The 21,658-nt window shown below is 40.5% G+C and overlaps 1 protein-coding gene across 1 annotated transcript in view; it reads left to right on the top strand.

The window, feature by feature from the left end:
• Positions 1-21,658, top strand: part of Ranbp17 (RAN binding protein 17) — a 327,894-nt gene that overhangs the window by 247,570 nt on the left and 58,666 nt on the right. Inside the window, exons 22-23 of the mRNA XM_036198233.1 lie at positions 7,009-7,116; positions 9,557-9,639. Coding sequence (XP_036054126.1) covers positions 7,009-7,116; positions 9,557-9,639 — 191 coding nt within the window. The remainder of the gene's footprint in view (positions 1-7,008; positions 7,117-9,556; positions 9,640-21,658) is intronic.

Here is a 21,658-nt window from a genome sequence, read left to right as displayed (position 1 = left end):
AACCAGCAGCACATAAGAAAATTCTACTTTAAAGCAAACTGACTTGTGTTATTTTATGGCTTTCTTTCTTGAAACAGTGTTTCGTGTAGCCCAGGTTGACCTCAGACTTGACATGGCACCACAGATGAACTTAATCTCCTGGTCTTCCTGCCTCAGCCACCTAAGTATTGAGATTAGAGACCTGTAACGTGCCCATCTTAATTTACATTTGAGGGGCACTATTTCTCTCTTGCCTTATTTAAGTCTTTCTTATACTAACTTTCTTTATATTTTATAAAGGAAACATCTTAAAAGCAATGTACAGTAACTATGCCATAGTTATGGCCCAAAAACATAACAAATCTGAGCATATTTTAGAGCACCACACATTATGAAAAATTTTAAACACTAATGTTAGTAGAGTATTAGTGACTTATGGTTTTAGTTGCTATGGAAACCTACTTCCTCATTTATTTTCTTAGAGATCATACAGATAAGATTTTTTTCATGGCCCTGAAGAATCAACTCCATGACTTATACATATAATGTATGTGTACAGAGGTTATAAATTTAATCATAAGAAAGTCTTAATTTAATCTACTAAGGATAGACCAGATACATATGACCGTTTTATTTCTCTATATACCCATTTCCAAAATCAAAACTTTCATTTATTTAGGAAATTATAAAAGCCTAATTTTGGTATGAAAAATGGCTATTTCACTTGAAACCATGCTCTAAAGCCAGCCTGTCCAACAGTTAATGGGTTTTTTTTTTCCTGTTCACCAGTTCTAAGAAGAGCCAAGGTCAGAAACTCCCTCCTGTGTCAATAAATATAATCTGGTTTCCATTTCAGCATTTGTCCAGCAGATGGCAGAAACAGAAAATCTTGGGATGTGGTGTTTTGTTTTAAACTAGAAACCAGTATCTCCTCCATTTGACCATAGACGTTGAAGTTATTGGGGTCAGGAGCAAAGGGCAGGATGTCACTTAAGCAGCAAGCTGTACTACACTGCCAGACGCAGTGGCTTGCTACTGGCCTTGCTTATAATAATTGAGTTTCAGTAGCAAATCAGCTTCCTTGGGAAAAGGCCAAAGGCTTTTCATAATTGTATTGACAACAAAATGAATATGATAAATGGTGTTCATTCAGTTGAGACAAGATTTATAGTTTTCCTTTGGGCAAGGGATAAAGAGCAAATATTTATAATAATAGTAAAATTTGTTTAAAAGTTACATTATTTGATCATTCAAAAAGCTTTATTAAAATATTTTGAAATACTTTTAACAGTTTCAGGTGATAAAGTACAGATTCTTTCCAAAGTATTCAAGTAATGCAAAAATGAATAAGTATATGATTTTTTAAAAATGCGGATATGAAAGTCATTTATTCTTCCTGAAATATTGATATGTCAAGCCGTCAGTGATGATTCCCACATTACTGCTGGGGAAAGTTTATTTGCCTTTTATCCACATAGATGTGTGTTCTTAATTTGTTATGCAATCCTTAGCTTGCCGAAGAAACATTCCTGTAAGAGCACATGTCATCGTAAAGTCAAAATACATTTTATTTATGATGATTGTTTGATAAAATGCTTTTTTAGTGTTTAGCTATTTAATTCAGAAGCATCTCTATGAACACTGACTGCATTAGCTGGTACACAAACTGCATTGCTTATTACTTCATCCTTCCAAAACTAAATGGCCTGAAACCACACAGCAACCATCTTGATAATTTTCCCATGACTAGAGAATTCAGCAAGAAATCATTCATTTATACCTTTGCCCCTAAAGTAAGAATGCAACAATAAGAAAACTACCTTAGAGTGCATTGAAAGACATTATTTAAACCTTTCCCAGGTTATACTTAGATTCAGGTATCAAGAGTCCCGAGGGAAACTGAAAAAAATAAGCAAATGTGAATATTATTTCTATGCACTCTGATTTTCATGATGTGGTCATGAGCTCACACAGGCAGTCATTGCTATTTATTAATATCATAAGCACATACACAAAACCAAAGCAAGACGATAGGAAATGCAGAAGAACACAAGCTCTATAATAAGACAGTCTTAAACTCTGGCCTTGGTTTTACCATTTCACGACCTGTGGGTCTTGGGTACATTACTTTGAATCTCAGAGTCACAGTGCCATGATACAGGGCTAATAATCTCCATCTCGTAGTTCCCTTGTAAGAATTGTTGGGATGGTGTGGTTATGTAAATGTCCTACTGAAATGTCTGGTGCAAATAACTGTCTCCACTGTCACCTCTTTTCCTAAAACAATTAACAAAGGACTCATACTTGCTTACTTAATCAGCAAAGTGGGCTTCCGTGGCAGTGTGCTTGGTTCTAAGAATAGTATAGGTTACTGAGACAGAATTCTTACCTCAGATGAACTTTTTAGTTCAAACGAGTCCTGTGCGTAACTGACTTACAACAGCGTAGGAAGCTGTAGATGCCATAACAAGAACACAGACAGGGAAGAGACGTCATTTATCTGGGCGTCAGGAAGGCCCTGTAAAGGTGACCGTGTCATCTAACTCTTGCTAGGTCAAGTAAGGCTGGACCCTAGAAAGTTAAGAAGAGACCATTTCAGGTGATCATCCTTGACTGTCAGACTCCAAAATGTATACCCATGTTGTGCAGGCAGCATGGAACCTGTAGAATAAGTTCTGATGACTTTGATCAGCATAATCAGATGTATATCTCATGTAGAAAGTAATTGGCATTGTATGTGAAACAAGTTAAACAGGAGAAGAAACAAAACCTAAACAAGCCACATTGAACCAGCATTCTTTGGAATGTATGTTTTATGCATAAGAAATACAAGAATAAATTTCTGCTCTTCAGAAGTTTGCGATTAAGTAAGCATGCAAAAGGAACCCTTGTTGACCAACTAAGTGCACATGTGTTATAACAGACAATATGTAAAGGATCACATGAACATTTGTGAAAAAATGACGATTATATTAGACAAAATAGGAGAGGTTTCCCAGGAAACCAAAAGTCACAATAAGCTTGAAAAGATGGGTTACCAGCTAGGAGAAAGGAAAAGTGTCACACAGCACATGTCCCTCATGGACACAGCAAAGACATTGGCATGTTCCTGGAGTACCTTAAGATAACCTCTGTACTGCTATGCTCTTTCTATTCTAGACCACAGCCTCAAACCCTGATTCCCTAACAGTTTAATGAAATAAACTCACGTTTTTTATGTATTACAATGCTTTCTCATCTTTCCTAATTATGTTCGTTTTATTTAGTGTGTGTGTGTGTGTGTGTGTGTGTGTGTGTGTGTGTGTGTGTACACGCATGCGTGTGCATGCTCGTGCCATGGCACACACATGGAAGTTAGAGGACAGCCTATGGGAATTCTTTTCTACACCACAAGGGTCCTGAGTATTAAGTTCAAGTCATCAGACGCAACAGAAGCACCTTTACCCAGTGAGCGATCATGCTGGCCCTTTTTATTTTCCTTCACGGTTTTTTTAAATTACATAGATGTTGGGTGGTGGTGGTGGCACTCGCCTTTAATCCCAGCACTCAGGAGGCAGAACCAGGCGGATTTCCATGAGTTCCAGGCCAGCCTGGACTACAGAGTGAGTTCCAGGAAAGGCGCAGAACTACATAGAAACCCTGTCTCAAAAAACAAAAACAAAAAATTAGCGTAGATCACTTTTCCTACTATTAAACCTACAAAGAAAGCAGTTGTGGTTTTCTCCTTCCTACTTTGTTTTTGTGATGTGGCACCTAGAAACTACTGATGACTGGGTAGTTTAATGGAAGAACACATGGTGAAAGCAGAGCTGGCGCTTGCCACTTTCGCATACTCAGTCAGCATCCTGTCTGCTCATGAAACCACTGAAGCCTTGGATTTTTTCATTTGTCTAATGTAGACCTTTGGTGTTCATTGAGAAGATCTAGGTGAAAGAAATTAGATCCAGGCCCCTTCTACCTAAGGGCTCCTTTTCTCTTCCTCCTGCCACATGTATGTAGTCCTCACCAGGCCACGGGAAAATTAAACTTGGGTTCTGATTCTCACTCTGTAATCTGAGCCTGGCACTCTCACTCCGAAGCCCTTTTAACCTCCCTGCTTAGTAGACCTCTGCTCTTCTTTCCAATATCACTCATCTTCTCTGTGGCAGTCACCTCTGTCAGCAGCATATTAGAACTGCCACTGCTCTCATTCCACACCGAAAAGGGAGCACCCCTCATATCCCCTGGTCTTCCCTGTGTGAATACAGCATGCTCTAAAAAACCATGGTGCTCTGTCTTTAGAGTAGTTTGCAAGGTGACCTATGTGGGTTTCCAGTGCTCTTAGATTTGGAGGTTTGTGTCTGTTTCCTGATGATCCCAGAGTTTGTGTTTAGGCTATCTCTTTCCCAAACTGAGAGAGCGTCCTTTACACACCTGCCACTATGATGAAGTATGATAAAAACCATGTCTTCTTATTTCTACATCCCTGGTCCTTAACACAGTCCATAGTATGTAGTATCTAGTGTCTATTAAACAATAACAGCTTTCCTGGTACTTAGAGAGAAACAGTAAACTATCTGACAGTTCAGATCAAATTTCTAGTCAAGTTAGGGGTTTTTTTTTGGTTGTGTGTGTGTGTGTGTGTGTGTGTGTGTGTGTGTGTGTGTGTGCATCACAGTACATATATAGATATCAGAATACAACTTACTCTTTCCATCATATAGGTTCTGAGGATCAAGCACTAGTTGTGTTTTGTTTGTTTGTTTTTTATTATTTTCATCCAATTGACTTCACCTAAACATACCCATTCGCTTCCTGTCTTCACTCCCTGCCCTTTTCCTTTGTGGTATTTTCTAGCATGTATATTTACTTTACTTTCTGATTATTAGGATATAAATCCCATAAGGGAAGGCATTTTCCTAGTGTTTTTGTTCACTGATATCTCTGGAGACTCTAAAACAGTACACTTGAGGAGAGCTTCTGCAAATACTTGTTACGGAAACCGTTTTGGGGGATGCAGCCTAAGCATACTGTCTCTCCTGGGAAACTGCTGCTGTCCCACTTGTAGGGGCCCAACACTCTCTAGGCTGTGGAGGGCTTATTTTCACTGTTGTAGAAGTGATTTCTTAAAGCTCAGCATGAAGTGCTGTTTAAACAGTGAAGATACACTTCTGTCCACGTAGACTCTAGCTCCTTTGTGAGTTTACAACAGCAAATACTGAGGCCTGCATTGTACTGAGCCTGTACATAGGAGACGACCCTGGTTTCTGCATTCACAGGGCTTAGAATGGAGAGAGAGGGTCTGAGGTAGGGCCAGCAGAGTCATACATAGCCTTCCCCAACCCAGGTAGGCTAGCAGGTAGAGTGATGCTGGTAAAGGCTTTCAGGAATCATTGGCAGCTGTTGGGGAATATGAGGAAAGAGACGGTTGTGAAGCATGGATCTCAGCTCTTTCAAAGCTAATAGAACAGGCAAGCAGTGCGAACAGCCAGCCCTGACTTTCAGAGAGATGTGATCAGGAGTGCCCATTGAGCATAGATGAAGAAGAAGTTGGTGCCTTTTGACAAAAATAGAGAAGACCTCCCAGAGACGTGGAACAGGAGCTGGCTATTGAAAGACAGGATGAGGCAGAAGGAAGCAGCATCTAGGAAATGGGCACAAGTAGTGGAGTCCCATGATGTGCAGGAGGAGTTGGGGCATGCCAAACTGTACATAGCACAGAAATGTTGAGGTTGGAGGCAGAACATCCTTGATGAGGAACTTGATTGTGTGGGTGGGTGTGTGGGTGTGTGGCAGGGCAGATGGGTGTTGTTATGTTGAGGTTTTTCACCAGAGAGCTCTGTCCAAACCACACTGAAAGAACTGTTGATCGAGTTCAGCACTTTCATCTGAAACAAACACATACGTGACATGGAAAGAGTCTTAGGACCTAGCAAAACAGAAAGTGAAGGCAGTACCATCAAGCTTTTCTGCTCTAGTCTGAGGCTTTAATCCTGTGTTGTGCATTTGCCAAGAAGGAAGCCAAATGAGGCCAGCAAAGATGAGTCAGGTTTTCATACTGTGCGTCCCTGGCTGGGTGCATCAGAGGTATATTATTATATGTATTAACAAGAGTGCTTAGCAGGCCAGCCATGTTGGCACACACCTTTAATCCCTGCACTCAGGAAGCAGAGGCAGGTGGATCTCTGTGAGTTCAGGGCCACCTTGGTCTACCTGGTGAGTTCCAGGACAGCCAGAGCTATGTCATAGAAAGATCCTGCAGAGAGAAAGAATGCCTGCATGGACGTTGAGCTACTCTTAGCAACAGTGGTATTGAGCAGGTTGGAACCACCACCATCTTCAGAGCTAACACATGATGTGGTGCCTAGAAGGTGGCATGTTAATAGCAGGTCAGACCTTTTATACAGAGTAACAAACAACCCAGATGTTTCTTGGAGCTCCAGTGGTACCAACACAAAGATGTCAACAACTAAATTAAAAAGAAAAAGACAGATGTTGGTGACCTTGAAGCAGGGGTAGATCTGTAATATTTACTGTTATTATTTCTTTAGGCTCTTGTGTTTTTTAACTTTCCATAGTAAGAAGTCTTTTTCTCAGTGTAATACTCAGAAACCCCAAAAATAATTACTCAAATATATTTTTATTCCTCTTAGCTAAATTTATTGTCCTTCCCTATAACATTAAGCACAATTCTTTAGGCATATTACTTACATGCTATTTCAAAGTATATCTTGGACTTATACCTAATATCAGGAATAAAACAATGTAATTTATGGGGACAAATAGGTTCAAACTTTGTAACTACCCCAAAAGTATAGCTGTATAGTTAAAAAAGAGTAATTTATACAATGTCATTGTCCACGAGACAAAAGAAATGTAGATTTCTGTTTGTTTACTTGCTTGTTTTAAAATGCCACTAATTTTCAATAATACGTTTTTTAATTTGTTATTTGGGGAGATGGTATCCAGACTTTGTGCACGTTAGTTGGGTTTCTGTCACTAAGCAACATTTCAGGTTCTTCGCTCCAAATTCTTTAACAGACTTTCTAGGTATCCAGCATATCTCCCAATTCTTCAGAGAGCTATTGAACGATGGTATGGAGAACCAGCATGTACTACTCCGATCTTAAAACTTCTGGCAGAACTGATGCAAAACAGGTAAGCAACTGTGCAGTTTGCAGAGTTCGCAGCTGCCTGCTGGGGATTGTCAGAGTCACAGGAGTCCAAGACAGCGGTCTGTGAAAGCAATAGATATGAGCTTTGAAAGGAAGAAAGTTACCATATACTGTAGGGGTGTGGGTCTGAAAAAGACGAAGAATGAGTAGTGTATTCCATAGACAGAAACTTTGGAAAATACGAAAAGTTGAAAGACTACAGCCACTGTTATTTAAAATAATCAAAGTCACAAAATGGAGGGGGGGTGTATTTTAACTACTTCTTTGCTTAGCTAAAATGCTGTAGAATTTTAAATGAGGAAATGTGATCTCTGAGTTGGGAGGTTGTAGCTGAGTTTTCTTCAGTCCCACTCAGACCCAAGCAAGCACACAGAGACTTAAATTACTTATAAACTGTATGGCCATGGCGGCAGGCTTCTTGCTAACTAGAACTTACATCTTAAATTAACCCATTTCTATTCATCTGTACCTTGCCACATGGCTTGTGGCTTACTGGTACCTTACATATTGCTTCTCATGGTAGCAGCAGCTGGCAGCTTCTCCTGACTCAGCCTTCCAACTCCCAGAATTCTCCCTTCTCCTTATCCCGCCTACACTATACTTCCTGGCTGGCTACTGGCCAATCAGCATTTTATTTATCAATCAATCAGAGCAGCACATTCACAGCATCCCCAGCAAGAGGTTTTACTTTATGAGTAAGGAAATTGAGCCTCGGGGCAGTTCACTGGCAGGTGGTTGTTTGCCCAGGAACTATGAAGATGTCTCTGCTTACCTCTGGGCATCCTTCTGTGTTGAGTACATGCTTTTGCGGCCACAACACTTCTCAGACCTTCTGATCGTGCAGAACGTTGTGTTTATAAACACTAACAAAGATCTGGCAAAGGGGTGAGGCACTGCAGCAACCTCCTGTGCTTGCCTCTTGCACATGTGTCGTTGTGGATGTGGCATGGCCCCAGTTCCCTGCCACCTGGCCACCCTGTTTCCTCGGTGCCCCTCTACAGACAGCCAGGCGGGGAAGGAGTATGGATTGCAGCTCAGCTCCACTCTGTTGCTGAGTTGTTCACAGCAATAATTCAGTTTTTTTGCTCTTAAATGAGAGATGGACAAAGATTTGTGAAAGAAAAGTAGTTTCTTTTTTTGAAAGTTTTTGTTTTTGTGTTTTCTCAAGTACCTTAAATATTCAGAGAATATGGGCTTTATATTTAATATTAGGAATGTGGATTATTTATAATTAAAATTGTTAATTAGACATACATTACAAAATAGCATTTAATAGAAAAAATAATTTTCTATGTTATAAAGCATTTTTGTGTCTGCCATAGCAGGTAATGGCACAGATGACTCAACAATTTGTATTTCTCCAGCAATGGTAGTGCACGTCTTTAATCCCAGCACTTTGGAAACAGAGGCAGTCAGATCTCTGTGAGTCCGAGGCCAGTCTAGGCTACAGAGCAAGTTCCAGGGCAGGCTCCCAAACTACACAGAAAAACCCTGTCTCGAAAAACTTAAAAAAAAAAAAAAAGGAATTTTTATTTCATGAAACACTATGTAAAAATTTCTCTAGAATCTAGTATGAATTACATATTTGCATTTTCTAATCAGTTATTATGATACTTAATAGTAAACTTATTTTGAAAAGCAGCAGCTTGCTTAGTAAACAGAACATTAGCAATGATTTACCTGTGGTTTGAGAATTAGGTTTTTTTTTTTTTTGGTTTGTCGGACAATTAGTTGGTGTTTTGTTTTATTTTGTTTCTTGCAACATTGTTTAAAGACATTCCTTTGTATGTTAAAGGCATAGCAGCATGGCATGCCAGAGCCAAGTGAGGCCAGGGAGGGCCTAAAAGCAGCTAGTGCATGAGAAGGCTTGTGGATCCCTTCCTCTGTTCAAAGTGCTCTCCACCTGTGGGGAGCCAGAAAAACAAAGTTTTTCTCAGAACTTACGGAATTTATTTATTAGCTCAGCTGTGTACAGTGGAAACTATGGTCTGTATTATGTAGTGTATTTGAAATGTGTTACATTTGTAAGATGACCCAGTTTCCATTTGTGCATTACTAAAAGATCCTGCATCTCCTGTCACTCTAGAATTTTTTTTTAAAGATATGATTTACACTGTGGGAAATAGCAAGTCTGTAACTTAATAGTTTCTTTAAAATTATCTATTGGCCACTTTGCATGAAAGGAGAAGAGAAGGAGATCTGTGATATAAAATATTAGGATGTTATTTTGATAAATTAAAAAATAAACCCTTTGAATCAACCAATAGTGAAATTATTGTACATATTTTATCAGTAGCTGTTCCATTGGAGTGGCTCTTTATAGAATAATTGGTACTGAACTGCTTCTTGAAAATGAAATTGCTAGACATGTTGATATTTGGTTTCTTTATCTGCAGGAGTAGTCTGATTTTTCTGTTTCTTAGGTCTCAGCGTTTGAATTTTGATGTATCCTCTCCTAATGGAATTCTTCTCTTCAGAGAAGCAAGCAAAATGATTTGCACTTATGGTAAATACCTCTTTACACATTGCTCTCTGCAGGGAAACTTCACCTGCTCCTGGAGGGACACAGGCTCACTGCTTCATTCTTCAAACCTCTGTATCTGTCTGAACTTGTGGGGTGGGTAATAGTGCAGAAAGCATCGCGCGGGAGACGTAATGACATTCTGGCCAACTTGACGCATTTCTTTGGAATAAAATTCCAATGTCAGTAGTAAAAAATACAGCAGACTTTTTAAAGTTGTAGTGTATTCATAATTTCTCAATTTTATATCAAGGAATTTGCTGTCTTGGGTCTGTGAATTCTTAGACAGCTTTGTTAGGAAATACCCTGGCAAATGGCAGTCAGTGTTTTATTACAGTATTATAAGAAATAGTACATTTTGTTCTGTACTACTAGAAATAGAGTTCCTGAGTCAAGATTGTTCTAGTCAGTCACATTAAAATTTTTTACAATTTATTTAGCAGCTTAAGCCTAAGAACTGCCATTATCCCTAATACTTGCCAATTAAGACAACTTCATTAATTTTCTTGTTGAGACTTTTTTGAGTTATAAGCATTCATTTCTTTTTTATTTAACAATTTCGTACATGTATGTATTGTACTCTGGTCACTGTCTTCCCAGACCCTCCATATTCCCCTAATAGCCTCTTTCTTTTAGTGCTCTTACCCATGTTTGTTAGTTTTTATTTTGTTTTGTGTCCTATAGAAGTGGTGTGACGCTGGGTTCAGAACTAAGCTTCAGAGCTTGTGGGCATTGTACCCACCTGTGGGTATAGCTAGAGTTTTCCTGCCTGGCCCACGGACAGAACATCTCACAGCAAGTGGGGATACAACTGAACGCTGCCCCGTCCCCCGGAATCAGTTAGTTTCCAGTAGACGTGCAGTAAGTGGAGGCTCCATGAGTCCCTTCCCCACCCATAGCTGACTGTTGAGGGTCTGACTTTTGTGGACCCAGCGCCAGCACACACAGCTGCAGTGAGTTCATGATATTGCCATGGTCGTGTCATGCTTCCAAGATGGCAATTTGTAGCCCTTCCCCTCCCTTTCAGCTCCTTGGTTCTTTCTGCCTCCTCTTTGCAGTGTTCCCTGAGCCTTAAGGGGGTGGTGCAAATGTCATAGTTAGGGTAGAGCCTTCAGGCACCCTTTATCTTCAGCATTTTTTGAAGCCATGGATCTTTGCCATTGCTTCCATTCACTGTAGGAAGAGGCTGCTCTGATTAGTAAGTAGCTTTTGTCTGCAGGTATAAGCATGGTATCTAGATGACTTGATGCTGGGTTGGTTCAGCAAAGCGGCAGTATTAGATTTCACAGTGGGGTCTGAGACCTGTTCAGTCATGGATTTGGGGCTGAGCATATAGTACTAGACATGGATTCCCTCCTATAGTGGACCACAAACCTTTTTTTTTTTTTTTAACATATTCAACATTCTTAGCCATGAGGGAAATGCAGATAAAAACTACTGAGATTCCATCTCAGCCCCTTCAGAAGGATCACCATCAAGGATGCAAACGACAACAAATGCTCTATTAAGTCATTTCTCATACATTTCTCAAGGCCTCAGGATAGGTATTGCTGGTTCCCTGACGTTGGGTAAGCTGGAGGTGGTTGTAAAGAATTGAGTCAGATACTGTCCTGAAAGGCCTTAGACCAGTTAGCAGTGTAATTACTGTGTTAGTTTAAAGAGGTATGGCTCCTATAGACTTTGACACCATTAGGGGGTGTGGCCTTGTTGGAGGAGTGTGCTATTGTACGGGTAAGCTTAGAGTGAGGTTTTATATGTTCAAGCAATACCCAGTGTGGCACTCTCTTCTTGTGTCGCCTGTGAATCAAGTTGTAGAACTCTCAGCTCCTTCTTCAGCACCATGTCTGCCCTGCACCATGTTTCCTGCCATGATGATAATAGACTAAACCTCTGAAACTAAACTATAAGCCAGCCCTGATGAAGTGTTTTCCTTTGTAAAAGTTGCCCTGGTCCTGGTGTCTCTTCCCAGCAATAGAAACCCTAATTAAGACAATTACTATAACTACTATACTAGCCACTGTGATTACTGTAACAAGAAACTGAAACTGAGCTGTTAGCATTAAGAAGCTTGCCGGGTATTATGTAGCTGTCAATTGGTCAGATTGGAATTTTCCTGGAAGTCAGTGTGACTATCAATAGTCATTTTTCATATCCCTTTCTGCTTCCTGAGAAGATTTAAGAAGTTTATGACAAGCACTATGTGTATTAGTGATTTTTATCCTAAAACTTAAGAGAAACCAAAGGTACAAGTGGGAAAATTTACCTCCAACTGTATTACCGTTGACTTTAACACACGCTCTTCACATAGAATAATGCAACACTGTCCCCCATCCTCCATGGAATCCCATGCTGACTTCCAGCCTTCTGAGGTCTGAAATACTTTCTTGCCATACTTTTCCTCTGGAGAATCCGGCATGCTTGTTGGAGGGAGATCATGCAGTTGCCATCTAGGAGTCGGGAAGATGAAAGAGTGACAGCGAGGCTGAACAGGGCATGGAATGCTTGTTGGGTTATCCAAGGTGAAGGACAGGGGAACCTAAGGGCCTCTGTCCTCATCCTCTTTGAGCTCCCTTGGAGCTTCATCTCTCCTGGATAATGTTTGGGTAGTCAGGCATGGGGCGGTACTAGAGAGGGCTCATTGCTTAATGCACCTGATTTATTGCACATCTTATGGACCATCTCTTCTTCACTGCTCTGTAAGACTGGCAGAAAAATAATACTTTTGATATGCTGTTTTATTTATCTACATTCTGTCATGATATACTTTGATGTAAGTTTTTAATTTTGCTTCAGCTCTCAGCTGCTCTTGCTGTTACAGCTCAGGGTCAGCACTGAGGTTAGCCACAGTAGCACAAAACAATTTCCTGTTTGTACAGCCCAGGTAACATTTGGATGAGGATTAAATTTTACCACATTTTCTACTAGCCCTAGCCTATTATTTCTAATGAGTTTTAAATTGCTTCAAGAACATGTATTTCAAAACTTAGTGCAATGATCCTTCAGCCTGAGCAACTTAATAAAAGAAATTTCTTTCTCTAAATTTTTGGTTAAAATGTTGCATGCAGTGTAATAAATGTTATTACTCTGGAAACCTACTTCTCAGTTTTAAGAAGTGGATGTTTTTATGCTCAATTTCCATTTGTTTTATCTTTTTTTCCCATTGGCTCTGGGTACTGGTACCTTTAGTGACATCTATTGGCTGAAGAGTGCACAGAGGGAGAAATACTGCTCGTTTTCATAGGCTGGCCAACATGGGATTGCTTGTATTCCTTCCTCTGGTAGCTGATTTTTAGGAAGCTTGGCTTGTAAAAATTTAAACTTTAAAAATAGCTGGAATAAACTATGATTATTTTCTTCACTAAAAAAATTTACATCTTGAGCTGAGAGATGGCTCAGCAGAGGACCTGGATTCAATTCCCAGCACCCACATAGCAGCTAACTTACAAAAGAAAGGCCTTAAAGATTACTTTGTGGTGAGGCTAAGAAACCACAAGTATTAGACTAAAGTGCCTTTACACACAAGAAAAACAAAATACTAATGACTTCCTTCATCCATGCAGCTAAAGTTTATTGAGCATGTACTGTGTGATACTGTAAGTTACAAGGGATGAGAAGATAAATATGGGATGAGGAGAGACAGACACAGATTCTTCCCTAAAAGACTTAAGGCTTGAAAGAGATTCAAAAATGAGAATTACATTACACTGTGCTCTGTGTTATGTTTGAAAAGTATTCAGAGTGCTCTAGAAGCCTGGAAGCGATTTTTCCTTTAAACTCAAGGGTCAGGGAAGGCAGAATTTTTTGAAGAAATAAGAATAGAGCCCCATGGGACTAGAGAGATGGCTTAGTGATCAAGGGCACTTGCTGCTCTTCCAGAAGACCAGACTTTGGTTCCCAGCACCCATATAACTACCTGTAACCACAATTGAGAGAATCCAACACCCTCTCTGGCCTACACAGGCATGGGGCACTCATGTGTAATAGACCCACACAGACATACATATAATTTGTTGTTGTTGTTTACAAATATGTGGGCTGCACAAATTGGATTTGATGGATGAAAATACAAGGACACAAAGTTGGGTCTGGAAGGAGTCTAAGGAGATGATGTGATCAAAACACATTGTATGAAATTTTTAAAATACTAATAAAAATTTTTAAAGAAAAAAACGTTTAATTTAAAAAATAGATATGTAACAGGAAAACTGCAGATTTCAAAATTATTAGAGTCCTAAGTGAAAGTAACATCCATTTCTATTATTTATGGATGTGCATGCACATATAACATCTTGTCTGTCTGTCTGTCTGTCTGTCTGTGGAGGTTAAAGGACAACATTCAAGAGTTGTTTCTCTTCCCTGCCATGCAAGCTCCAGGGATTAAACTCAGGTCATCAGGCAGCAGACACCCTAATCTCCCAATGAGAGAGACCAGCTCCCTCTTTTCCCCCAGAGTACTCTTGAGGAGGGAGAAGTGAGAAGTATGTAGATAGAAGTATAAAGGAGAGAGACGGTTAGAAACACAGGCTAGCTCAGGAGGGCCTGAGACAAAACCCACCAGCCTCTTCTGTCGCTACTAAAGGGCTTTTAAAGGAATGCCAAGGGGTGGAGCAGAAGACCTGCCCCTAGCACAGCCAAGTGCAGACCATCTCAGACACCTGGTGACCATTCATGTGGTCAAGCCATCCCCTAATGCAGCCCTACTGTGTAAAGCAAGCTCAGATCTCATTAGGAAGCTTTTGCGGACTCCCACATACTAGCTTCAACTTAATCCTTTTAAAATAAATTTGGGTATATTTAAGGAGTATAGCATATTGTTATGTGATGGCTACAGACAATAGGAAAGATTTCTGTATGGAAGAAGCAAATCAACATGTCAACCCTCTCATTTTGTTTCCTCTGTGCTTATGTGGCCAGAGTAGCTAAGAGCTACTCATTTAGCATGAAACCCAAATGCAGGTGTTGCTGTTATTCCACATGCAAGTTAAGTCATGCAGGATTACTCTTTCTGCACTCGGCTTGTTTCACTTAACATAATACAATACCCTCCAGCCTCTCCAACCTATGGCAAAAGGCAAGATCTCAGGCTCTTTAAGGTTGAATGATGTTGTAGTATGTGTATATGTGCTGCTCCTCTCTCTGTTTGACCATCGACAGACAGTACTGTACTCCGGCTGTTGAAATGTGCCCATGTCATTAGATGTTATTAGCATATGATAATTCTGCATTTGATTTCATCAGAAACATCATCCTGGTTCTCATGATGGCTATTCCAGTGCTGAACAAGGGTTCTCTGTCCTCCTCATCCCTGCCAGAAGTTGTCATCTCCTGACTTGTGTGTGAAGCAACATTCTAGAAGGTCTGAGACATTTCTGACAGTGGATTTGAATTTCCTTTCTCCTGAGATTGATGATGCTGAACATGACCCTGTGGGCTGTTTTCCATCAGACTGATTTTTCCATAGTGGTGTTCCATGAGTTCTTCGGGAATCTTGGCTACTGACTTCTTGTCAGACACAGGTGCAAGTATTTTTCTCACTATGGAAGCCACCTTTTCATTCCGTTTTCTTAACTATGAAGAAACTTTTTAGATTAGTATAGTCCCATTTGTTTTTGCTTTTATGGCCTAAGATTTTGGTGTGACACCCAAAATTTCTGTGAGAAGGTGTACCAGTGTCCATGTTGTCCTTTCAGAATGGCAGTTTCTTCACTGAATTTAGGTCTTTAACTTGATTTTTGTATAAGCTGTGAGTCCAGGGTGTGTGTGTCTGTCGGTCTGTCTGTCTGTCTGTCTTCATGTCTTCATCTCTCTCCCTCCCTCCTTCCTCTCCCTCTCCCCAGTGTTGTTTTTGCATGTATAAGCTAGTTGTTGAAGAGACGATCCTTTCTCCATTGTGTGCTCTTGTTGACCTCATTAAAAATTAGTTGGCTATATGTTCAGCTTATTCCTGGACCCTCCGACCCTCTGTTCTTTTCTTCCAGTCTGTGTCTGGCTCTTTTATCTGTTTGTTTGTTTGATTGGTTGGTTAGGTTTTGGGGGGTTTTTTTGGTTTTTGTTTGTTTGATTGTTTGTTTGTTTTGGTGTTTTCTTTTGGTGTTGTTTGTTTTGGTTTTGTTGTTTTGGGGGTTTTTTGTTTGGTTGGTTTTTGGTTTTTGGTTTTTTGGGTTTTGTGTGTGTGTGTGTGTGTGTGTGTGTGTGTGTGTAGCTGAGGATTGAACCCAGGGCTTTGTGCTTGCTAGGCAAGCACTCTACCACTGAGCTAAATTTAGGTTTTTCAAGACAGGGTTTCTCTGGCTGCCCTGGAACTCGCTCTATAGACCAGGCTGGCCTCGAACTCACAGAGATCCGCCTGCCTCTGCTTCTCTGAGTGCTGGGATTAGAGGTGTGCGCCACCACCGTCCAGCTCACCTTCATTTTTGAGACAGGATCTCCCACTGAATGTGGAGCTCATCGATTCAGCAGGGCTGGTTGGCTAGTGAGTTTCAGAGATCCCCCTGTCTGTGCTTCCTCAGCCCCAGCTCTGAGATTACAAACACTCTATCATGCCCAACATTTTATGTGGGTGCTGGGTATCCAGATCCTCATACCCACTGTTTCTATCGTGGGCTGTCCTGACTGAGCCATTTCTCTAGGTCTCTGAATGATTCTCAGCGGAAGAGCATGATCGTACTTACACTTTTTAAACAACTTTGATAATGAGTGTAGTACCTGAATTGCCTGATACAAAGCTAGAAAAGAAAGGGACAGAATTAATCATTTAAATTAGCACTCATTGTTGGGGACAGTTTATGTCCATTCTCCCTTTTCCATCTCAACATAATTCTCTCCTGCCACATAATAGCGTGGTTTTACAGAATTTTTATCACACTCGCAAAATGGTTTTTCAGAACCATATATGTTGTATATACCAAGTGTTCGAAGGACAAAATTTAGTCATCAATGTCTTTAAACAACAGCTTTCTTTTTGTTAACATTCAACCTGGAACAAAATTGCTGTTCACAGATTAGATCATCCAGAAGTATTTATGGCTGACTAAGCAACTGGATGATCCAAAGACATAGATCCTACACTGGAAGTTACCAGTCAAATCAGTGCATTTAGTTAAAATTATATTAAAATAAAAAATGTGTAGTGATAACAAAATATACCCCTCCAGCAGATGTGTCCAACCCAGAGCCCAGGACAGCTCAGAATGTAGCCCGACACGAGAACATAAAGTTACATAAAATATTATAAGAGGTTTTTTTCCCTGCAATTTTTTAACTCAATTTTGCAGTTCTTGAGCATAAACTTTGTAGAGGACAGCACCATGTTACAGTGTCAAAAGGCTAGACATGCTTGTAAGCTTTATATGCCACTTTATAAAAAATATTTATGTATAATATATAATGTAAAAGTATAATTCAGACTTTATGCTGTGAGCAGTATGAAACTTCTACATGTACTGTGCTAATTAAAAGAAAATACAGACAAAAATAATTTTGACTTAATTATTATTTGTTTGTTTGTTTGTTTTATTGCATTGGTGTTTTGCCTGCGTGTGTGTCTATGTGAGAGTGTCTGATCCCCTGGAACTGGAATTACAGACAGCTGTGAGCTGCCATGTGGGTGCTGGGAATTGAACCCCAGTCCTCTGGAAAAGCAGCCAGTGCTCTTAACCACTAAGCCATCTCTCCAGCCCCCTTTTTTTTTCTTTTTGGTTTTTTGAGACAGGGTTTCTCTATGTAATTTTGCTGCCTGTCCTAGATCTCGCTCTGTAGACCTCAAACTCACAGAGATCCGCTTGGCTCTGCCTTAAACTTGTTTGTTTATTTGTTTGTTTGTTTGTTTGTTTTTGGTTTTTTTGAAACAGGGTTTCTCTGTGTAGCTTTGCGCCTTTCCTGGAACTCGCTCTGTAGACCAGGCTGGCCTCGAACTCAGAGATTCACCTGCCTCTGCCTCCCAAGTGCTGGGATTAAAGGCATGTGCCACCGCCACCCAGGTACTTAATCTTTTTTAATAATTGTATTTCCACCTATGTGGTTGTAAAATAATTGGTGTAAAATCTTTTATTACTGTTTCTTTGGGTTTTGTTTTGTTTTTACACTAATTTACTTTTAATATGGTAGGAAGAACAAGCAGCTACCATGGCGTACCTCTAGAAGTTGAGGATAGCCTGTGGAATCGGTTCTCTCCTTCCACTATGTGGGCTCAGAGGACTTTGTGACAAGTGCCCCTACCTACTGAACCATGTCACCAAGCCAGCAAAAATTTTTTACTCAGAAAAGAAATTAAAATAAGCTTCAATTCTAGGCAGGAATGGTGGCTCACACCTTTAATTCCAACACTTGGGAGGCAGAAGCAAGTGGATCTCATTGAGTTTGAGGCCAGTTTGGTCTACATAGAGAGTTCCAGGACAGCCAAGGCCACACAGAGAAACCCTGTCTTTAAATTATTAGGCAATACAATAGTATACCAAAAATTATAAAAGCAAATTACACCAATTCTGAACTCCATCTTTTGTGCCAATGATCTACAGTTAGTGTATCAGGTCACCCAGTCTGAGGGAGCTACATTGAGCCTAAACAGGCAGCCTGTGTTCTATCACATTTTTCTGTATTATCTGCTTTCCATATTTTTCCCCAAAATTGGAATATACTTGTTTTGTTTTGTTTTGTTTTGTTTTGTTTTATGAAGTAGCATACTCAGAGACCCAGTGTTAAACTCAGTGTTTGTGTACTCACTAGGCATACAGAGAACAAGAATTTGATTCCTAGTACCACAAAATTAATTTAATTAAAATATCACTCATAGAGGAGGGGGATCTAGCAACATAGGCCTAGAAAGTAAAAGTCTCCATTTTGGGGTGATGAGTATGATCAGAGCATCTTATACCTGTGTAAAATGTCACAAAACATTTCATACCATTAATGTGCTCTAATAAAAATAATGCTCCATTATGGCATCACTGAGATAGCTGTTTAACGGTTTAGTGTGTGTCCTTCAGCGTCTATGTGCCCATACGCATGCTTTGTAACTGGCACAATATACTGAGGCTCCTTGTTTTTTACTTATGTTGTGTCTGTTGCTCTGTGTTAATATGCATAGATGCACTTCATTTTTTTTAAATTGCAAAGTTTTCCTTTTGTACAGAGTTTTCCATCCAGTAGCTTGAAACAGTCATCTCTGTGAGCTGTATTCATTCATCAGTTTGTATTAAGAACAGCAGGTGCTGGTTCATGCTTCTTGGGTAAATCAGAGAGCAAATTGAAAAGTAATGTGAGCTCTGGGAAGGAAAGTTAATGGTGAAAGGATAAGGGTTATCTAGGCATCAGGGAATGGAGCTGCAGGACTCTTTGCTCATCACTTGTGGAACTCTCACTTCCCCAGCCATGAGCTCTTGACCAAGCTTATGAATTGTCTGTCTGGAGCAGGCCTTACAATCAGAAAATAGTTAAGAGTCATGCTATGGCACCAGTGAGCTCTTGACCAGCAGGTTAGTGTCCAGTGCTGGGGAAGATCATTGAGGTCTTTTCTCCCCCAGCACCCTCCATAGTACCATCGAGCTCTATAAAAGTTAGCCAGCAAGCCAGAAGTTTCCAAGTCGGTTCCAAGTTGATTTCCTTGTCCTGCAACCAACAGGTATGAAAGCTTCAGGAGTAGGGTTTTACCATCTAGTTATGGTGAGCCACCAAGAGTAATGTCAATAGTCTGTAACTGTGAACTTTGAATGATGGTGGTATGCCAGTGTGGAATCGTCAGATGATCCAAATGGATCCCTCTAGTGGGGAATCTTAAAGCTGAGTGAAGTGATGCAAGCCTAGGGGACATGGAATGTATGGCAAACTTTGTATCTTTCTGCTGACTTTGCTGGAATCCTAGAACTGCTCTTTAAAAAATATCTCTTTGAAAAAATAGCAGAGATTTAGCATTTGTTCCATTGTTAGAGTTCATGAAGTAGGCCTGACTGAAAAGATGACATTTACTAGGCTTCCTGTAAATAAGAGCTAACCAGGAGGATGCCTTAGGGAAGAATGTCCCAGGCTAAAGAAATAGACATAGGATCCTGAGGCGAGAATGGATCAGACATGTCTGAAGAGCTGCAAAAGAGGTCAATAGCCAGAGCAGAATGAACAAAGGGGAGAGTGGTGAGAGATGGATGAGTCCTGAAGGCCTGCACCAGCCCCTGCTGGGACCTTAACTCCAGGTTAAACAGGCCTGTAGAACGTTTCGGGATTTTTTGGTTTGGTTGGTTGGGGGTTTTTTGTTGTTGTTGTTTTAGGGTTTGGGGTTTTTTGTTGTTGTTTTTTTATTTTTGAGATGGGCTCTTACTTTATCTCTGGCTCTCCTGGAACTCACTGTGTAGAGAAAGCTGGCCCCAAACTCAAAAAGTGCTGGTAGTAAAGGCATACACCACCATGCCCAGCCTTCTTTTTAACAGAGAATGGCATCCCTCTGGCTGCCTTACTAATTATAGAAAGCATAAGATGCAAACAAGAGATAAGCCAAGACTATTGTGGGGATGCAAGCAGTTTGATAGAGACTCTGACCAAGGTGATAGAAGTGAAAAGTAGTGGAGTACTAGTTATGTTTTGAAGCTAAAGCAAATCAAATATGTCAGTTAGTAGAATGAACAGTGTATGGAAAGGACATAGACAAGGGAATGAGCAAGAACAAGGGAGTTGCTGCTAACTGGGATAGAGACGCTGAAACAGATGAGGCAGCTCAGTAGCTCCACATTGATTTAGTTGCGATGTTGGTGCCATCCAAGTACAGATGCTGAATGTGAATTTGACATGTGTTTCTGGAGTTGGGAAGGTAGTTCCAAACTAGAGAAATGAGTGTGAGTGAGGTGTTTAAAGTTACCGAGCTCCTGGAAAAGATCTTCACCAACCCCACATCTGACAGAGGGCTGATATCCAGAAGATATAAAGAACTCAAGAAATTAGACATCAAAATGCCCAACAGTCCAATTAAGAAATGGGCTATAGAACTAAACAGAGAATTCTCAACAGAGGAAGCTCAAATGGCTGAAAGACATTTAAGGAATTGCTCAACATCCCTAATCATCAGGGAAATGCAAATCAAAATGACTCTGAGATACCACCTTACACCTGTCAGAATGGCTAAGATCAAAAACACAGAAGACAGCTTATGCTGAAGAGGATGTGGAGCAAAGGGAACTCTCCTCCACTGCTGGTGGGAATGCAAGCTTGTACAGCCACTTTGGAAATCAATATGGCGCTTCCTTAGAAAATTGGGAATCCATCTTCCCCAAGACCCAGCTATAGCACTCTTGGGCATACACCCAAGGAATGCTCAATCATACCACAAGGGCATTTCCTCAGCTATGTTCATATCAGCATTGTTTATAATAGCCAGAACCTGGAAAAAGCCTAGATGCCCTTCAGCTGAAGAATGGATAAATAAAATGTGGTACATATACACAATGGAGTACTACTCAGCAGAGAAAAACAATGACATCATGAGGTTTGCAGGCAAATGTGGATCTAGAAAAAATCATCCTGAGTGAGGTAACCCAGACTCAGAAAGACAAACATGGTATGTACTCACTCATAGGAGGATACTAGATGTAAAACAAAGATGACTAGACTGCTACTCACAACTCCAGGGAGGCTACCTAGAAAACAGAACCCTAAGGAAGACACAGGGATTGCCCATTGACAGAGAAATGGATGAGAGCTACATGAACAACCTGGACGTGAGTTGGGGTAATGAAGGGCAAGGTTCAAGGGAAAGAGAGCTTAGGGGAGCAGGAGATCCCAGCTGGATCAAGAATAGAGAGGGAGAACAAGGAACAAGAGACCATGATAAATGAAGACCACATGAGAATAGGAAGAAGCAAAGTGCTAGGGAGGTCCCCAGAAATCCACAAAGATACCTCCACTGTAGACTACTGGCAGTGGTCGAGAGAAAGCCCAAATTGACCTACTCTGGTAATCGGATGGCCCTAACTGTCGTGCTAGAACTCTCATCCAATGACTGAGGGAAGTGGATGCAGCGATC

Source organism: Onychomys torridus, chromosome 8 (genome assembly GCF_903995425.1).
Source record: "Onychomys torridus chromosome 8, mOncTor1.1, whole genome shotgun sequence".
Classification (NCBI taxonomy): domain Eukaryota; kingdom Metazoa; phylum Chordata; class Mammalia; order Rodentia; family Cricetidae; genus Onychomys; species Onychomys torridus.
Note: the sequence above shows the minus strand (reverse complement) of the source record. Positions and strands in the feature narration are given on the sequence as shown.